At 39.7% G+C, this 14,900-nt stretch overlaps 1 protein-coding gene across 1 annotated transcript in view; it reads right to left on the reverse strand.

The window, feature by feature from the left end:
* Window positions 1-14,487, reverse strand: part of ARHGAP42 (Rho GTPase activating protein 42) — a 150,229-nt gene extending 135,742 nt beyond the window's left edge. The window contains exon 1 of the mRNA XM_069014976.1: window positions 13,986-14,487. Coding sequence (XP_068871077.1) covers window positions 13,986-14,139 — 154 coding nt within the window. The 5' untranslated portion in view covers window positions 14,140-14,487. The remainder of the gene's footprint in view (window positions 1-13,985) is intronic.
* Window positions 14,488-14,900: the final 413 nt, after the last annotated feature.

Raw genomic sequence — 14,900 nt, forward strand, 5'->3', positions numbered from 1 at the left:
CATTGGGAAATAATCAGGTTTTGCAGACATGTTTTATCAATTTATGGAGTTTTGTTTGTTTAAAAAAACAACCAAACTTTCCATATACTTGACATCCTTTTAGAAGCAGAAGCGGACTTCTGAGAGACCAAATTCCATGTTGTTTATCTGTACCTCACCATAAATTCCCTCTCCTAAATTTCTCTAAGAGGCACAAATACAATCCTTACTGAAATGAATGAGGAGTTACAGAAGACTTCATATTTAAAGAGCCAACATACTTTTAATAAAGTTTAACAAAATAGTATGACAACACTTCTGCAAGCAGTACGACATATAGCGCATAAAAAATTCAACTGCACTGTTAGTAGGGATTATCTGAACAATCTGTTTAGCTTCAGAAAAATATGCTGAATACCTTTGCTATTTTAATACAATATACCCATCAACTGTTTTAAGATCTCACTCCTACACTTAAAAGTGCCTGTTTCATAAGTACCCCAATCAAACAGTAATTCAAATGTTACAAATGGTAGTTAATGTTTTCATAGATAATAATTTTTTTTAAATTTCAAACTAAAGGCATATGTAGAAACCGAGATGGAAGTGAAATCCCCCCATAAAACTTACAAGACACTTAAATTACTCAACATATGCTTATAAACAGCAAAACCAAAGAAAGATGTACAAGTTAAAGATAAATCTCCCCAAGTCACAAGGTTTATTTCACTGTGGGACAACTGTGACAAGAAGGAAGGCAAGAACTTAGCATACAACTAGTTTAACTTTGATACAATCCAGACGTGGGATTTGATATACAGAAACTCCAACTCCCACTGGTGCAGAACCTCATACTCTCTGCCCCTCTTCACTGCACTCAGCCCCTCTTGCATACCCCACAATGGGGCAGGGGGATCAAGATTTAAATCACTCAATATGTTCTAAAAAGAAAACCAAACCAACCAACCAACCAACCAACCAAGAAAGTATCAAGCCACTAAAACATTCCCCCAACCCATTCACTAGTTAGAGTAACACTGCTGTCTTGTGTTTCATTCCATCTGTACAAATGCATTGTTGTTCAAGTGCCATTTTGATTTACAAAGGGAGAAGAGAAATGTTTATCAAAATAACGCGGATTCCTTTGGGAACGTTAAATGTTCCAGAAAACATGGCAAAATTGACGCTCGACCCAGCAACACAGTACTCAGAGCTCCATAATGACTCAAGAGAAGTGACAAAAGTAGGCATGCAAGTGAGTTTTTATTGTAAAACAGTCTTGAAGTCTCAAGGTGCATTGACAACTCTGGCTTCTCACAGAGAGCATCAAAGAGCCTCTGGAGTGTCAGTTAGGAGGAGTTGTGACAGCATAATGCATATTTCACTGACAAATGATTTGGAAGCTGTCAGAAAGCTGGCGGCAGAAAAAAACACATCATCTGCAACGCCATTTTAGTAAATTTAAGATGATTACCTCTCCCAGGGAGATTTGGGATAAGCTGCATTAAGAGACAAGAGTAAAACAAACTGAATCAACAAAACAAAGAATTACATCTTGTTGTAATTGTTGTTGTGCTGTAGCAATGCAAATAGAATAAGAATAAACACATTTTAACCCGCTGCATTTCAACTACACAGAAAAAGTAGCACTATGTCAAGTTATCCACATTGTACAAGAATATAAAAACTTTAAGTTCTTAGGTTGTATGGAGCTAAAGGAAGTAAGTAGATCCTGTCAATTTGTGGGTTTCATCCACTTAGACCAGAGACCAATGTGTCTCTTGGACTACAAAAGAAAAAAAATGGCAAAAAAAGGTACCTTTACAAAACTTGTAATTTTTCACTTCTCAACTAAACCTGAAAAAATAAATGCTAAACAAATTTCTTGAACATGGCCTTAACATTTTCATCTTCCATCCTGCAATCTGGGGATAAACAAAAGGTGATGAGACTTAGACGAACATCGTATCAGTTCACAGGAAAATTAATTGTATCATGCTGGCTGGGGTGCCAGCATGGCATCTTCACTCAGCTAAGCAACAGAAGCTACAGCTTGAAAGTGCAAGCTCAAAAATTCTGTATGACTGTATCAGGAAATCTCTCATCATACAAAAAAGATTTGCCTATGTAAACAGGAAATGTACTGCTGTGCCTAAACGCCTCTTCATGAAATGAAATATTTTGGATTTCTCATTTGACCTTAGGCTCCCAAACAGCATGAAGATGCAGCAGTTCTAAGCTCATGTAGCAAAAAGCCAACCATACTGACTGTATTTGTGAGAAAACTTCATTAAGTCTATTGTCAAGCTCATATTATGCCTATAAGAATCTGCTTAGACACACCTCTGTGTTCTTATGTCAGTGTTTTCTATTTTCCAATTAAACCAGTCATGCTAATAGATGACAAAACACCATATATACAAGAACTGTGAGAATTTTAAGGTTTTTGAAGTACTTCAGATTATCTCTATCTCAACAGCATAACAAAGCTAAGTTATTAAACCCACTTTCCGGACATTAAGGATCTTTGAAAAATGTTAGGTTTGCTATCTTTACATACCTGTAAGACAGCAACTTGAATTGAACATATTTATTTAGTGTCTCTATATATGAAAAGAAACATAGTATTACCATCTTCAGCTATTTGGTTTTGTTTCAATGTATATTTGCACGGGCATGTATATATACTAAAATAATACAGCCTAGTATTCAAAACTAAGGACGTGATAAAAAAACCAACCAAAACCAACAAAACCAGACACCAAAAACATCTCCCCAAGACAGTTATTACAGCATAGCACCTCCATTTTGTATCACAACGCTGATAACAAAGTAAGAACTACCAGAAGAAACCATCTGAGGCCTTACTTGCAAGTATTTTAAACATGAAAAAGATTAAAGTGTAAAATGTCTTAAGGATGTATTCTTCACAGACTGAAAAGTTTCACTCACACATGTACCTTCAAGTAATGTAACTTCATGATTTACAAATAGACTCAAAACATTTCTTTTTAAGGCAAGACAGTCAACAAGCCTCATACCCTGAACAGGAGTTTCAGGACTTAATACTTCAAGTCCAACAGGTATAAGTGAACAAGACTGCAACTTAGGGGGAAAAAAAAATCCAAACAAGATTTTCCAGCAAAGAAAAGACCATTATAGTCTTAAGGAGGTATCTTACTACTTTTGCAGCTGCAGGTTTATAATCTGAATTTGTATAGCTTCTGCCAACACTTGGATCTTCATGCACATTGGTCTCTTAGAGAAATTTCCCATCAAAATTTTTTCCTGTGATATAAATAAGTCTTTAACTTTCAGATTAAGTAATGGCAAAAAACATATGCTATATGGTATTCGTAGTTTTCAAGAAGCTGAAGCATTTTCATATGCTCTTCAAATGTTCAAAGGGTCTTCTTTGTGCCTTCACAATTTTTCAGCACTCTCCAGAAAACAAGCAGCAGAACCAGACTCAACATCAATAAATGCAAAAACTATCTGTAAAACTCCCCAAATAATACTTGCAAACATCATACATTTCTGCCATCTGTCAGTCTGCAAGCCTGTGTTCACCTTATTAAATGTACTCAACTCCCCCTTCACCAGCCAACTACTTTCCAGTCAGGATTAACTGCCCTGTGGGCATGCCACATTTGCTGTTTCTTGACTTGCTAAAATGTCTTCAAACAGATTATGCAAGGACAACAAAGAGTGATTTGCTGCAATTCTAACAATTTTCAACTCTCAAAAAAGAAAAGCATGTTTTCCAACACAGAAGTCTCGCCATACTTTTTAAAAACAAAAAGCAGCAAGGGAATTCCCTCTAAAAATCAGAGTGAAGCGCTGGCCATTGTCAAGAAGAAAATATGTTGAGAAGCTATAGTGCATTCATTTCCTTGCTACTTCAGTTGAACTGACTTACATCAACAAATTTATCAAATTAAGGTAACAAGTTCTTATATCCAATCTGTACAAATACAACCAGTCAGTAATTCCTAGACAAAGACCTATGAGTCAAAAAACATCTCATCAGGCATTCATGATGCTTACCAAACTGCACTATTTTTCCCTACTTTTAACCATCAGGCTTGGTCAATAATATGCTGAAACTGGGAGAAGAAAAAAATAACAGGAGAGGGGAAGAAGCCATATTACACTTCAGTGTATGTGCACGCGGTTAATCAAATTTTAATATTCACAAAGGTTATTTTAACCCCACCTACTTTGTTGTGGATTAAACCAATTCCTATTTAACCAGATCTGATACCAATTGAAAGCAGCAATTCTTTTCCTTGGATCTGTTTTGTACTATTGGATCTCTGCCTGGTCCCCACTCTCTGGCTCTTCAAAGCACAACTCAGATGGAGAAACCAACTCATAAAATACTGAAAATGACAAAGCCCAACTCTTGATGACACTGACTTTTATGCAAATAGCACATACCATGAGACGAGATTCACAAAAGCATTTCTGAGTACACAGAGCAAACTGAAATTTTTATTATAAGCCAACTATTACTTTTTATTAAGAAGCCACTAGTTCATTTTTCTTTTTCTGTACTAAAACAGATTCTTCCTAGTAGTATGCAAGTTAGTACAGCTTCATACAACATCCTGAATTGGAAGAGACCTACAAGGGTCACCAAGCCCAACTCCTGGCCCTGCACAGGACAAGCCCGAGAATCTCAACATGTGCCTGAGAGCATTGCCCTTCAAGCACTTCTTGAACTCTTGCAGGCTTGGTACCATAATCACCTCCTTGGGGAGCCTGCTCCAGTGCACAACCACTCTCTGGGTGAAAAAAACTTTTCCTAATAGCCAACCTAGAGGTAAAATATTTTATAAATACTTCTTCTTTACCCTAGAAGGTAAAAAACTTGACAATACTTTGTGAATGAACAGATGTATTTTTACACAAACATGTTTTAGCAGTATCAGTCTCTCAAATGTTCTCATAACTTCTGCACTTCTCCAGAATAAGGGGATTTTACCACTCCTACAGTAAAGCTCAAGTCTTACTTATTTCAAGGTTTCCCGGAAGGTAAGCGACGTAGCTCTATAGCTTCCCTGTGTATGTAGGCTAACTGGTAATTCACAAGAGGAGCACAGAAAGGTATTTAGTTTCTTTTTTTCTTTAAGTATCATTACACAGCTTGTTTTAATGGCAGTGGTAGTTCTAGACGTGAAAAGGTTCAAGAAGAAAACAGGCTCAGAGCAATCTTTTTCAAAGCAGCAAGTTTCTTCTGCATGCTCCCTGCAACCTAGAAGTAATTTTAGGCTTAGAGGAAAATCATCCCTCTATAATATTCATGGATTTAAAGAGTTTATACAAATAGTAAATTCCACAGAAGATGAATTCTTGTGTTCTCCCTACTCCTACCTCTCTTGACTCCTCCTCATGATTTGTAAACAAAGGCTAAAGGTAAATAAGGTAAGACAGAAAAGGGTTAGAAGATGGAAGGAATGGACTTACAGAGGAATGTAAACTTTTTGAATAGCAAGGTCCCAGTGTTCCAAAGGCCTCGACAATACTGATAATCTAGGAGGGCATTTGAAATCAACATGCACCTCTACAACATCACATTGCTCTCTGTTCTTTCATTTAAATATGACCTGCACTTTTAAGAACTGTGGCTTTTAAGAACTGATCTGCACATATTTATACTGACATTTGGCCACTCTTGAAATTAATCTAATTATTACAGCAGGAAAAAAAAAAGTTTAAATACATCCAGTTATCCCTTCTTGTGCACTTTCGATTAGCAAACAAAGAACTCAGCTGACTCAAAGGAAATGTCTTTACTATGAAACCCTACCCCCTGTATTCCTTGTTCTACCAAGGATTTGTGGGGTTTTTCCATGCATGGTGGTGAGATAGTGGCAAGGGTGAGGACTTAGGGAAGAAGAGCAAAGATGATTTTTATATTTGATCATTTTCTAGAAGCAACCAGGTTCTTGCCCAGGTATTTCTGTGCAGAAAGCACCAGGAAGAAGTCATCATAAAAAAATTATATCCTTAACAGAAGTCTAAACAGGTCAGCTGAATGACCACTTCATCTAAGATTTACTGTAAAAGAATAAAAGAATTAAAAATTTGCAACTTTTTAATAATTCATTCCCCTATTCTTTTCCTAAGTTCACCTGTCCCTATCAAAAAAACCAGAACAATTCTCAGTTATCAAATGCCTGGACAGCAGCTGATTTTTAGGAACCAAAATGTTTCTCTTCCAAAGACAGAAGCATGGAAAATACTTGGAGAAGAGCTTTATTTGGTTTAAAGCAAGGTAGAGGTGGAGGAAGACTGCAGAGGTGGCTTCTGCAAGAAGACACCAGAAGCTGATCTCCTGTCAGACTGATGGTTCCACAAGATCAAATCACAGAATCATAGAATACCAGGTTGGAACGGACGTCAAGAGTCATCTGGGCCAACCTCTTGGCAAAATCACAAATTGATTCTTCTTATTGTTACCTATTTTATTTTTCATTATGTTTTTACTTTAAGTAAATGCTTTCACAGTAGAAAATTAATCCTAATGGTGATACCTACTTTAATTTACATAGTATCTTCCAGAGACCAAGAGTACCTTTGTAAACAGACACTACAATCCACATCTGGCATGCAAAGCTCTTTTTAACCAACCTGCAATTCAACTAACATCAGTAGTAGGAAAAACTATATGACCGAGGCATTGCAGCACCTTGTATCCTGCCTTGAATATTGAGCTAAAAGAAAAGACTTCTTAAGATGTACAGCATTTCCATACTGTTTTCCCATGTCAGAACTATATTAAGCAAAACACCAGAGTGCAGTAACATGTTTAAGCTTTTGTGTCCTGTGAAATACAAGTCTGCATAATTCAGGAGAGGGAAGTGATTTAAATTGATAACTTCTGACTAATCTGGAAAACTATGCTGTAACATAGCCTAGAGTTTATAACGTGCTGTGAAATATATCTTTCTAATGAAAGCTATTTGCACTTCATAGGATGCCAATGGGAGGTTACATTATTGCCCAACAGTACTTCAATTCCATATTAATATGGAAGGTCAAGTTATTTTTCTTCAGTTTAAATATATACTTCATTGATACTGCCTATAAGATGCTGAGACTTTTTCACCTTAATGATACACTTGAGGAATCCATAGTACCACATAATCAAAAGAGGACCATAACCATTGATTTCATTTAATGATTGATGTTCTCACAGAATATGAGGAAAGATAAAACTTATGAAAAATATTATGCTAGTTTTGTTTTCCCTACTTTTAGAGCTCTTGAAAACTTAAAAGTGAATTTAAAAAGACATAGAAAAGAGGTACTAAAATGACCAAGAAACCAGAGAACCACTTAGAAGAGAGGATGAGAACAGCTTGTTCAGTCCAGCAAAAGGATGTGATTATTCACCAAGCAAATCTAAGTAAACAACAGTACAGAAATGTTGAGTGAAAGGAAAATTAGCATAAATAAGTTTGAATTTCCAGATTAAATTTATTTTTAATGAATTACCCAACTCTCAGAGTAACAAGGTTCTAGAACAGCCTTCTAGCAGAAATAGAAAGGATAAAAATTGTTTTTAAAATGGAATTTGACAAGTAGGGATTACATTAGGTAATACTAGCAGGAGAGTGGATTTAATAAAGTAAATCCATGACACCAAATTTCCTTATATTCCAGATTTATTTATAATTACAGTTTTGAGAATATAGGAAAAATAGAAAGACAAAGATATAGCACTGGCTTATTATTCAGTAGGAAGAAAGACTGTATTGTCCTCTGTATTTTTCTTTTCTGCAGAGGATTAATACGAAGTTATTTACTATAACAGGAAACTGCAAATTGCTGTAGCACTTCTGCCCACAAAAACCCAAGAGATCTGGACAAGTTCAGTGATCACAGCATCATATTTTCCATTGTAGTAAAGACAATATTCCTCAAGCAGCTGGTCTCTTATTAATAGAATTCATTTATCTTATTCATAGCAAATGAAGCACATAGTAGACAACAAGCCAACTGGCCCATTAAGAAACAGATTAAATTTGACCTTTTAAAGAAATCAGTTTTAAAATCCTAATTAAAAAAAAAAAATCCACAATATTTTCTTCAAGCAGACACATCATTTCATATGGCATTTGAAACTCAAAACTTCTCCTTTGGTAGCCTGACATAATCCAATTACAAAGTTTCTCTAAAGAATACCAGTTTCAATATTAAGGCTTAAGAACACCCAAGTTGAGTCATTCAAGGTCTTTGTTAATACAATAATCATTACTGACAGTATGGAAATTCACTTGCAGGTACTACTGGTTCAAAATGAAACACCATGTGATGGCAAGAAAATAATGTGCTCTGTAACAGTCCACCAGATCCTGGTATTTGTTTTCCTCACATATATTTGGCTAAAGATAATATGATACAAACTGCAGCTGCTTTAAACACTAGAGGAAGCAATTAAGATCCTTCTCTGGCCACCAACCAGCTTACTATTGGTACCTCTGCATAAAAGGCAGAATACTGATGGAATTGTTTTTGAAAGTTACATCCATAATCCACAGATAATGCAGACACCAGCAGAGGTTGCACAGGACCCTGCAAATGCCCATCAGAAGTAACAGAACAGCAATGGAACAGATAACTTCAAAAACAAAACTAATGGCAATGAGTAAGCTTCAACTTCCTTTTAGTGGGAAAAAAGAAAATGTAGTCTCTCTCTGTAAATACTGGTTGTAGGACAGGGCTGAAGTAGGCGTGATGGCCACACACGTGCTCCATGAAGCTGCTGGTGACTATCGTGAATACTTACTTACTAAATAAGTGGGAACCTGGGAATACCCCAGAACAACATAGACTATATGGTCTAGTTTAGTTAGCATCACGTCTTTATGTATACAAAGAGGGAAACATTTTTTAAAATTGGGAATAATATATTTAGGGACTAAGAAATGTAAGCTACATCTACATAGATAAAGGAGAATGACTGCTATCAAACTTCAGCAATTACTACTCAATGAACTCAGTCTTGCTTCACTTAGAATCTGGAAAAGACATTGCAAAGACAATCTCATGAAAATATGTGAGGCAAAGATATCTGGGAAAATGCATGTCTCTGAAAAGATACAAAGGTTTTGTTTTTTACATGAAAAAAATTCCCCAAAGAGATAAAAATATCCTAAGTTCTTATGCTGTAATCTTGTCCTTTTTTTTTTTCCCCAGGCAACTAATCCCCAAAATTTCCCAATGTATAAACAGGTTCATCACTGTACTTTTATAATTAGGTTTAGTAGAGACGAGAATCATCCCTGAAAACCCTGAAATATACCAAGCAACTTAATACAGTCTTTCTTTGTGTGAAATTTCTATAAAACCTTGGTAAATAACACCCCCTTGGAACCCTTGCAAAAGACAGTATTTCCATCTTGTTTCTCCTTGTGTCAAGTAGTAAAATAAAACTAACAACTGCTACTAAATTACAAAATCCTAAAGATATCTGCAAAACCTTATTTACATTACATGTATATATAACACCACAGCTCTGCATTACTGTTTGTATCATACTAAGACACTTGAAAAAGTATAGTATTACTTAAAACAGCTGTAAACCTACTGAACTTTCAACCACTTAACCCAAAACTTAGGCAGTTCTCATCTGAACTATATAAGTGAACTTGATAGGACTTAAGATGGAGAGGGCCTCAAAAATCAGAGGGAGAAACAGAAGGCTTCTATACACAATGAGCCATAAGATCACCTGTACATGACGCATGTCACTATTCTGGATTGTTTAATACAATATTCATTAACTTTGGCAAGTCAGTAGGCCTATTACGGAAATTAGAAGCATGTAAGTAGTTCTGTAATGGAATTTCCTATATAATCTATAGGACAACACCTAGACAACACTGCTTTTTCAGAAGACAACTACAAAGAAATTTTAAAGTACATTAGTGGGAAAAAATACAGAAAAAAAAATAGACCTGATGCTTTAATTGAAAACAACCTGCAATCAACAAGAAGGAAAAATATCAATTCTGCCTCAGGAGTCATTCTACAGCTGGACCTCACAATATGAAGCGTTCAGGAATATGCACTTTAAACATGCACCTGAAAGATCTATTAAATTAGGTGACTGAATAATTTATGAAATCAACTGTTACCTAATAATCAAGAAGGTCAGTTGTAACAGGAAACCATTTTTTCTAAAAAGTTTTTTACCCTCTTAATTCCTAAGTTAACAACAAAAATCCTCTTCTGAGTGCACTAAAAAACTATATATGCTTATATATATATGCTTCTACTTAAATGTGCCTATACACAGGGCTAAATATCTGTCAAAAGAAAAATTTTTAATATATTAGGAAAATCTATTATATGCATAAACTAAATCTTCAAGAGATAGTAATGCATTTAGTACCTCAGCTGATCTGAAAAAGGACGTGTAGTCCATCGCTATAAATACTAACTGTAGGACAAGGCTGAAGGAGGCATAATGGGCATATGGATGGGATGCTAACACCTAGCTAAACTGAAACATATCATCTGTGTTATTCTGGGCTACTCACAGAGTCCTGCTTATTTAGAAAGACAATGAAACACTGCAAAAAATGCTAGGAAAAAGCTGCTGGTGATTTTATATCAATCCTAGCTTTATCAGTTCCCACTGCATTCACAACAATCAACTGCTGCCTCATGGAACACAGTATTACAGCTCTGCATGCTACTTTGGAAACCAGCACTCTCCAGAATTAACGTAGCAAAACCGCATCAAAATAAAGTCTGACTCATTTTGGGACCACTCCAAATAAAATGCAATATATTTGCATACTACATTGAGCCTATTTGTTCTACCTTCAATTCATGTGGCATCTGTCAGGTATTTATAAACATTGCATTGTTACAGTACCTTCAATACTTGATTGTGCAAATATTAGTATTTTGGAACATTTGTAATACAGAAGTTCAATTCTACCTGAAAAAGCATGCACATGCTGTCATTTCATTTAATAGAACTTACATTTAGCAACCTTTAAAATATTACTGTGTTTTCTAACTGCATTAAGTCAGTTTCACTGTCTCTTCTCTATGAATGGTCAGGGATGACATGTTCCAAAACTCATTTCCATTGAAGGTCTGCAGCACAGTCCAGATTTTTTTTTACCCTATCAGAACTGATCCTACAAAATGATGTGTAAATAAAAATCCTAGATCACCTAGACATAAAACATGGTGAATAATGCCTGTTTTGCTTCTGGGCTTGTAAGTTATTAAATATTCAAAAATCAAATCAGAGTTATCACTAAACTCAACTACTTCACAGTTTGATTTTCAAACGCAGTTAAAGAAATTTAAAAAACCGAAGGCTGGCATAAGTATTCCACGCTTCACTGACTTTAAAGGTGAGTAGGAGTAGCTAATTTGCTTAAACAAATAAAATTTCTGTGCTCTAGAAATATACAATAGTGTTACTTGCTGTAACAGGTACACTGTTCTTGCAGCATCTACAACAGTCTGCAGAGAATAAGCTCAGGATTTCTGGTTTGTTGAGAAAAATCCAGACATTTCCCCAGTGGCCCTAACATGGGAATTAAGGCAACATTCTATAGAAGGCACACTCATGAAATTAAGGGATTTGAAATGAACAAAAGGACAAAGATTTCCCACTGTACCAGAACAGACTTTATTTTTCTAAGGGTAAAAGACACACAACATTCTAGATCAATACAATAAGCATTGTGTCAAATAGAATAACATTTAAATGACAAGTTTTAAAAATCATGAGAACTTACAAATGAAGTAGTCATTACTTAAGAAATATTGCTCTAAATCCTGCAAGGACTCCTAAGTGTTCTCCCCAAAACGAATGGGATTACTCACTTCAGAATGAGGGTTCAAATTACTTCTCAAATACACTATTTTTTCTACTGCAATCTGTCTTTGACATTCATAAAATGGCTTGGGTTGGAAGGGACCTTGAAGATCATCAAGTTCCAAACCCCCTGCCATGGGCCAGGACACCTCCCACTAGACCAGGTTGCTCAATGCCCACCCAACCTGGCCCCTTTTCCAGGAAGGGGCATCCACAGTTTCTCTGGGCAACCTGTTACAGAGCCTCACTACCCTCACAGCAAAGAATTTCTTCCTATTTCTTCCTAATCTAAACTTACCCATTCAGTTTAAAGCCATTACCCATTGGCCTATTCACTGCATATCCTTGTTAAAAAGTCCTTCTCTGGCTCTTGTATGCCCCCCCTTTAGCTACTGGAAAGCTGGGAAATTTTTCCCAGAGCCTTCTCTTCTCCAGGCTTAACAGCGTCAAACTCTCAGCTTGTCTTCAGACAGCCTAAGAAGAAAGTTGTGTTTGTTCATATTTGATCTGGAACCTAAAGCAGTCAGTTCTCACTGCTAGTCGAGGTCAAAAAAGTACTGATGTGGTATCCTAATCTGTCATTACTATTTGTGCATGCTATTTTATAGGACCAGGTTTGTAATAGTAAGTTTTTACTACTTAAAACAAGCTCAGACTTTCTGTTACACGAAGAAAGCTTCTTAGCAACAAGAAAGGCTTAAAGTACAACTAAAACTTTTTTGCCTGAAAAGAAAATGTACCAATGAGTTTTTAGAGATATAGACAGACTGATACACACACACATAAGCACTATTTCTGTGTAATCGGTCATCTCACATCCTGTGGGCATGGGTCCAGGAATTTATTAAATCCAGTATAAATTCACATAAGATACTAGGCTTGTACCCAGCTACTCATTAAAACTTTGATGTGCCCAGAAATACATGCACTTATATGAAAAAAAACTCTCAAAAAGATAATAGCTGCTTTATGTAAATGTGATGCTGTAAATACACACTTGATGCATGAACAAGTACAATTCAATCCTACTGTTGGGCAAATAAAATCATCACAATTTTTTACCTCCTAGGTAAGGACACAATCTTTGGGTTTAGACTCCAGGTTAGAAACAGTTCTTAAGAGTTCTTAAGAGCTACAGAGCTCGGAGTAACACCTGTCCCCTGTCCACATAACAAACGGTACTGCTACCCCTAACCCTACAAAAACCAGCATACCGTGTCAATGTGGCAGATGTTTTTAAGGATTAAAGCGATTCTTTCCTTTGACTGTCTCACCTTGCAAAAAGAGATGCTGTAAGTTACTTCTCTGCTCTCCATGAAGGAAAACTTTGGGCAACAGGTGACTTAAAGTCTAGTTCTATCTCTTAAAGTCAAAAGGGACTTAAAAAGTAGATGGCAAGGTTTACAGGACGGGAGGACAAACCGAGTCTAGTGACACTCCTGGGCAACTCCTAGCTTTCACTTTATGATCTTCAGAGCATGACTGCCGTTTTCACGCCCCAGAAAGCTGTCACTGCTCAACTCACAGACTTTTAAAAGCACTACACTGTTCGTGTTTATCTCTGCTCTCAAAACCTTTCAAAATACATAAAAGTTAATCTACCACACGAAGACGCGTGAGTATGGGGGAGAAAGAAACTCTCCGTAAAAATGCACTTCATTATCTTGCTTTGCCCACTTATTACGGACATCTTCGTTATCTGAAGACACGCAACTAGCAGCCGGCGTGCCAGAAGAGACCCCTCCGCAATACTCCACGCCTGGTCCGTACAGTACAGCGATCTGCACCGCGACTTTCCGCCCCAGCCCCGACCCCGGGCTCTGCCCGCATCCCCAGGCGGGACCACCTGGCCGGTCCGCGCCCCGGCGGCGCCCCCGCGCTGCCCGCGCTCCCGGCGGGGAGGGTGCGGCCGGGCCCCCGGGCCGGGGCAGGGCCCGCGCCTCCCCCGCTCCCCGGGGACACCCAGCCGGGCCCGCCGCAGGCGAGGCGAGGCACAGCAGCGGGGAGCGAGGAAGGGAGGGCGCGGGGCAGAGAAAGTTGAGGAAGCGCCTTTCGGCGGCTGCCGGCAGGGGAGCCCGCGCCCGGCGCCCATTCAAACAAAAGAAGCCCCTTCTCCTGCCAGCCACCCCGGTCCCGCCGCCCGACTCACTTCGCAGGGCCCCGATGAGGAGGCTGCCGTCCTTAATCAGCTCCTTGATGAATTTGTTCGTCCTCTCCAGCTCGATCTCGTGACACTTGAGGCGCTCCCTGAAATCCGGGCTGTCCAAGTAGGAGTCACTGAACTCCAGCGTGGGCAGCCCCATGGCAGCGGTGGCGGCCGCAGCCCCCCGGCCGGCGGCGGAGGGAGGGAGGGAGAAACGGAGGGAGGGCCGCGGCGAGAGACGGCGCCGAGGGGAAAGCGGGGGAGCGGCGAGGCGAGGCGCGGCTGCCGCCTTCCCGGAGAGGCTCCCGACCCGCCGCACCGGCCCGCTGGCAGCGGAGGCGGCGCGCTCCGGCCGCTGTCACCCAGCTACATTGCTGCCCGCGGAACACCGCGGGCTCCCAGCGCCGCCGCCCCTCCGCCGCTTCCGGCAGCGCTCACTCTTCCTCCCTGCCCGGCGCTAACTCCAGTGCGAACCTCCCCCGGCCCGGCCGAGGAATCCCTCCTCCTCCTCCCGGCGCGGCATGCTCACACGCCGGGGACGCGTCCCGGCAGTGCCCGCCCCTCGCTCGCCGCCCCTCCGCGCTCTGCCCTCCAGCGGCGGCACGGCCCGGGGCGAGGTGGAGGGTCTGCCCGGCTCTGTGAGAGCCGGCGGTCGCCTACTCCTTTACCACGGGCTTTGGGACGCCCGGAGCAAAGTCGGGAAGGAGGATCCACCACCGGGGCACGGAGGCTCAGGGCCATTGCAGAGGGTGCGCTGCAAGGAGGCCGGTTTGTGCCGGGGTGAAGCGGCGGGAGCAGCCGCGCTGCTGGGGCAGGACCGCTGCCAGCCCGGGGGCTCCTGCCTCAGCTGGAGCAGCCGCGGGAGCCGGGGCCGGAGGCGGCCAGCCCGAGCGGGCCTGCTCTGGCAGCGGATCCTCCTGG

The sequence above is a fragment of the Aphelocoma coerulescens genome, chromosome 1 (assembly GCF_041296385.1).
Source record: "Aphelocoma coerulescens isolate FSJ_1873_10779 chromosome 1, UR_Acoe_1.0, whole genome shotgun sequence".
Taxonomy (NCBI): domain Eukaryota; kingdom Metazoa; phylum Chordata; class Aves; order Passeriformes; family Corvidae; genus Aphelocoma; species Aphelocoma coerulescens.